At 61.5% G+C, this 4,532-nt stretch overlaps 1 protein-coding gene across 1 annotated transcript in view; it reads right to left on the reverse strand.

Moving 5' to 3' along the window:
* The window catches only part of EIF4B (eukaryotic translation initiation factor 4B), a 16,091-nt gene extending 14,144 nt beyond the window's left edge, over positions 1–1,947 (reverse strand). The window contains exon 1 of the mRNA XM_014960938.1: positions 1,686–1,947. Within this exon, the coding sequence (XP_014816424.1) occupies positions 1,686–1,932 (247 nt within the window). The 5' untranslated portion in view covers positions 1,933–1,947. The remainder of the gene's footprint in view (positions 1–1,685) is intronic.
* Between the last annotated feature and the right edge of the window lie 2,585 nt (positions 1,948–4,532).

The following is a 4,532-nucleotide window of genomic DNA, read 5'->3' on the forward strand; positions in this document are numbered from 1 at the left end:
CAGTCCCCCGTCCTCGGCCCTGGGGGGGGGGTTGGTCATTAAAGCCCTGAAATTCATCCCTCTGACGTGCCCCACCCCAAAAAAAAAAGAGGCAGGAAAAGGTGCCCAAAAGAACCCCCAGGAGAAACCGAGGGAGTTTAACCCCGGGGAGGGGGGGGGGGCGTTCAGCCCTGGCACCCGTTTAATAAAGGGTTAAACCTTCCCGGGATGAATTCCTCCTTAAATTGAATTCCTCCTTAAATCACAGCCCAGTCCTGGTGGAAAAAAAAACCCCAACCCCACCCCACCCCAGGCTCCTCCGGTTACACCCACAAAAAGCTCTTTATCCCATTTCTGTCCCCTCCCCTTCACCGCTCTGGGTCCTAACGAGCTCCCTCAGCTTAATTACTCCCCAGGAAAGAAAATAAAACCCGGCAAATTTCACAACCTTTGGGCCCTGTGGTGGTGGGGCAGCGGCTGTTGGAGGGCACGGCCTAACCCCCAGCTGGTGGGGGGGTCAGTGACCCACACCCCCCACCCCAAAGGGGGGAACAGGAAGGGGAAGGACCCAGCCCCAAAAAGGATCCATCCCTGAGAAGGGAAAAGGATCCACCCCAAGGAGGGGAAGGACCAATCCCCCAGGAAGGAAAGGGATCTGCCCCAGGGAGGGGAAGGACCCAGCCCCCCAGGGAGGGGAAGGACCCACCCCAAAGAGGGAAGGGATCCATCCTAAGGAGGGGAAGGACCCAGCCCTGGGGAGGGGAAGGATCAACCCCAAAGAGGGAAGGGATCCATCCCAGGGAGGGGAAGGGATCCACCACAAGGAGGGGAAGGACCCATCCCCAGGGAGGGGAAGGGATCCAGCCCTGAAAAGGATCCACCCCTGAGAAGGGGAAAGGATCCACTCCAAGGAGGGGAAGGACCCAGCCCCCCAGGGAGGGGAAGGACCCAGCCCTAAGGAGGGGAAGGACCCAGCCCCAAAAAGGATCCATCCCTGAGAAGGGGAAAGGATCCACCCCAAGGAGGGGAAGGACCAATCCCCCAGGAAGGAAAGGGATCTGCCCCAGGGAGGGGAAGGGATCCACCCCAGGGAGGGGAAGGACCCAGCCCCAAAAAGGATCCACCCCTGAGAAAGGGAAGGGATCCATCCCAGGGAGGGGAAGGACCCAGCCCTAAGGAGGGAAGGGATCCACCCCAAAGAGGGGAAGGACCCAGCCCCAAGGAGGGGAAGGATCCACCCCAAAGAGGGGAAGGACCCAGCCCCAAGGAGGGGAAGGATCCACCCCAAAGAGGGGAAGGACCCAGCCCCAAAAAGGATCTACCCCTGAGAAGGGGAAGGACCCATCCCAGGGAGGGGACGGGATCCATCCCAGGGAGGGGAAGGACCCAGCCCTGGAGAAGGGGAAGGGATCCACCCCAGGGAGGGGAAGGACCCATTCCCAAAAAGGATCCACCCCTGAGAAGGGGATGGGACCCATCCCAGGGAGGGGAAGGACCCAGCCCTGGAGAAGGGGAAGGACCCATCCTTGGGGAGGGGACGGGATCCACCCCAGGGAGGAGAAGGACCCACCCACAAACCAAAAGCCCCCCCATCCCTCCAGCCCCAGGAACCTGCGGGGCCCAGAGACTTCTCCTCTGGGTGTTTTAATGTTTTGGTTGGTTGGCTTTGGTTTTTTTTTTAGAAAAAAGAGCTGTTTGGGTGTTACCGTCTCCTTCCAGGTCATCCGTCTCGTCGGCCCAGCTGACGGGTTTGGGGATGTAGGTGGGGCCGCCGCCGCCGCCCCCGTCCTCCGCCAGGAAATCCGTCAGGGTCAGGGTCTTGCCCTTCTTGTTCTTCTTCTTGGCTGGGGGGCAGAGAGAGGGACGGGGGTGAGCGACCCCCCCTGGGTTTGGGGTGGCCGGGGCCGTGGGGACGTGGGCAAGAGCCACCACAAGCCATTGGGACATGGGCATGAGCCGTCCTGACGTGCCCCATGAGCCACCAGGGTGTGGGCACGAGCCATCCAGATGTGTCACAGCCATTGGGATGTGGGCTCGGGCCACCCAGGTGCCCCACGGGCCACCACAATGTGGACATGGGCCATTAGGACATGGGCACTGGCCATTCAGATGCCCCATGAGCCACCAGAACATGGGCACGGGCCATCCAGATGCCCCACAAACCACTGGGACATGGGCACAAGCCCCCCAGATGTGGCACGGACCACCAGAACGTGGGCACGAGCCACCCAGAGGCGCCACAAGCCACTGGGACACGGGCATGAGCCATCCAGACGTGCCCCATGGGCCACCACGATGTGGGCATGGGCCACTGGGACATGGGCACGAGCCATCCAGATGTGCCACAGGCCACCAGGACGCAGGCACAAGCCATCCAGATGTGCCACGGGCCACCAGAACACTAGCATAAGCCACCCTGATGCCCCATGGGCCACCGTGACACGGGCACGAGCCATTGAGATGCCCCATGAGCCACCAAAACATGGGCACGGGCCATCCAGATGCCCCACAAACCCCTGGGCACGAGCCATCCAGATGTGCCACAGGCCACCAGGATGCAGGCACGGGCCATCCAGACATGCCATGGGCCACCATGACACGGGCACGAGCCATCCAGATGCCCCACAAACCACTAGGACATGGGCACGAGCCACCCAGATGTGGCACGGGCCACCAGGACACGGGCACAAGCCACCCAGATGCCCCATAGGCCACCGGGACGTGGGCACGGGCCATCCAGATGTGCCATGGGCCACCAGGACATGGGCATGGGCTATCCAGATGCCCCGTGAGCCACCAGGACAAGGGCACAAGCCACCCAGATGTGCCACAGGCCATCGGGACGTGGCCACAAGCCACCGAGATGTGGCACGGGCCACCGGGATGCTGGCACAAGCCATCCAGATGTGCCAGGAGCCATAAGGATTCAGGCACAAGCCTCCCAGATGTGGCATGAGCCATTGGGACATGGCCATGAGCCACCCAGATGTGGCATGAGGCAGGGGGATGTTGGCATGGGCCATCCAGATGTGCCACAGGCTATCGGGACATGGGCCATCCAGATGTGCCACGGGCCACTGGGCCATGGGCAGGAGCCATCCAGGTGTGCCACAGGCCATCGGGACGTGGCCACGAGCCACTCAGATGTGGCACAGGCCACCCAGATGTGGTATGGGCCACCGGGATGCTGGCACAAGCCATCCAGATGTGCCAGGAGCCATAAGGATTCAGGCACAAGCCTCCCAGGTGTGGCATAAGCCATTGGGACGTGGGCATGAGCCACCCAGATGTGGCACAGGCCACTGGGACGTGGGCACGAGCCACCCAGATGTGCCATGGGCCACTGGGACGTGGGCACGAGCCACCCAGATGTGCCACGGGCCATGGGAAGGAGCCATCCAGATGTGGCATGGGCCACTGAGATGTGGGCACGAGTCACCCAGATGTGCCATGGGGCAGGGGGATGTTGGCATGGGCCATCCAGATGTGCCACGGGCTCTCGGGCCATGGGCCATCCAGATGTGCCACAAGCCACTGGGCCATCGAGCCACGGGCAGGAGCCATCCAGATGTGCCACAGGCCATCGGGACATGGCCACGAGCCACCCAGATGTGGCATGGGCCACCCAGATGTGGTATGGGCGATCAGGACATGGCCATGGGCCATCCAGATGTGCCACAGGCCACTGGGATGCTGGCACAAGCCATCCAGATGTGCCAGGAGCCATAAGGATTCAGGCACAAGCCTCCCAGATGTGGCATGGGCCACTGGGACGTGGGCACGAGCCACCCAGATGTTCCATGGGCCATGGGAAGGAGCCATCCAGATGTGCCATGGGCCACTGGGATGCGGGCAGGAGCCATCCAGATGTGCCACGAGCCATAAGGGGTCAGGCACAAGCCTCCCAGATGTGCCATGGGGGCACGGGCCATCCAGATGTGCCACGGGCCACTGGGATATGGGCAGGAGCCACCCAGATGTGGCCCAGGCCACGGGGACACCGCCACGGGCCACCCAGATGTGCCACAGGGGGCTACTTATTTTGGGGGGAGGAGAAAGCCCCCCCCCTTTCCACCCCCGGCAGCGGGGCACGGTGCCAGGAAGGCTGGGATCCCTTAACGAAGACGCCTTAACAAACCCCCCCCCAACTCGGGAAGGGAGATTTTACCCCCCAAAAAATGTCACCTTCACCCCCAAAACCTCACTTTTACCCCCAAAACCTCACCTTTACCCCAAAAACCCCTCACTTTTACCCTCAAAACCTCACCTATACGCCAAAAACCCTCACTTTTACCCCCCAAAACCTCACCTTTACCCCCAAAAACCTCACCTTTACCCCCAAAAATACTCCCAGGTAGAATTCAGGGGGCTCAGCCCCCCCCCATGACATTTTAAGTGACATTTTGGCAGAAAAAGCCGGGGGGGGGTTAAAAGCTGGCGCCAGGCCCCCAACTAATGACTCCTGCAAACACACACGAGCTCTTTATCTTCATTAAAAATAATTAATAAAGTCCGGGAGCGCCGGGCCTGGCGCAGATAATCCCCAGCCGGGC

This window comes from Calidris pugnax, unplaced genomic scaffold, assembly GCF_001431845.1.
Source record: "Calidris pugnax isolate Ruff unplaced genomic scaffold, ASM143184v1 scaffold603, whole genome shotgun sequence".
Taxonomy (NCBI): Eukaryota; Metazoa; Chordata; class Aves; order Charadriiformes; family Scolopacidae; genus Calidris; species Calidris pugnax.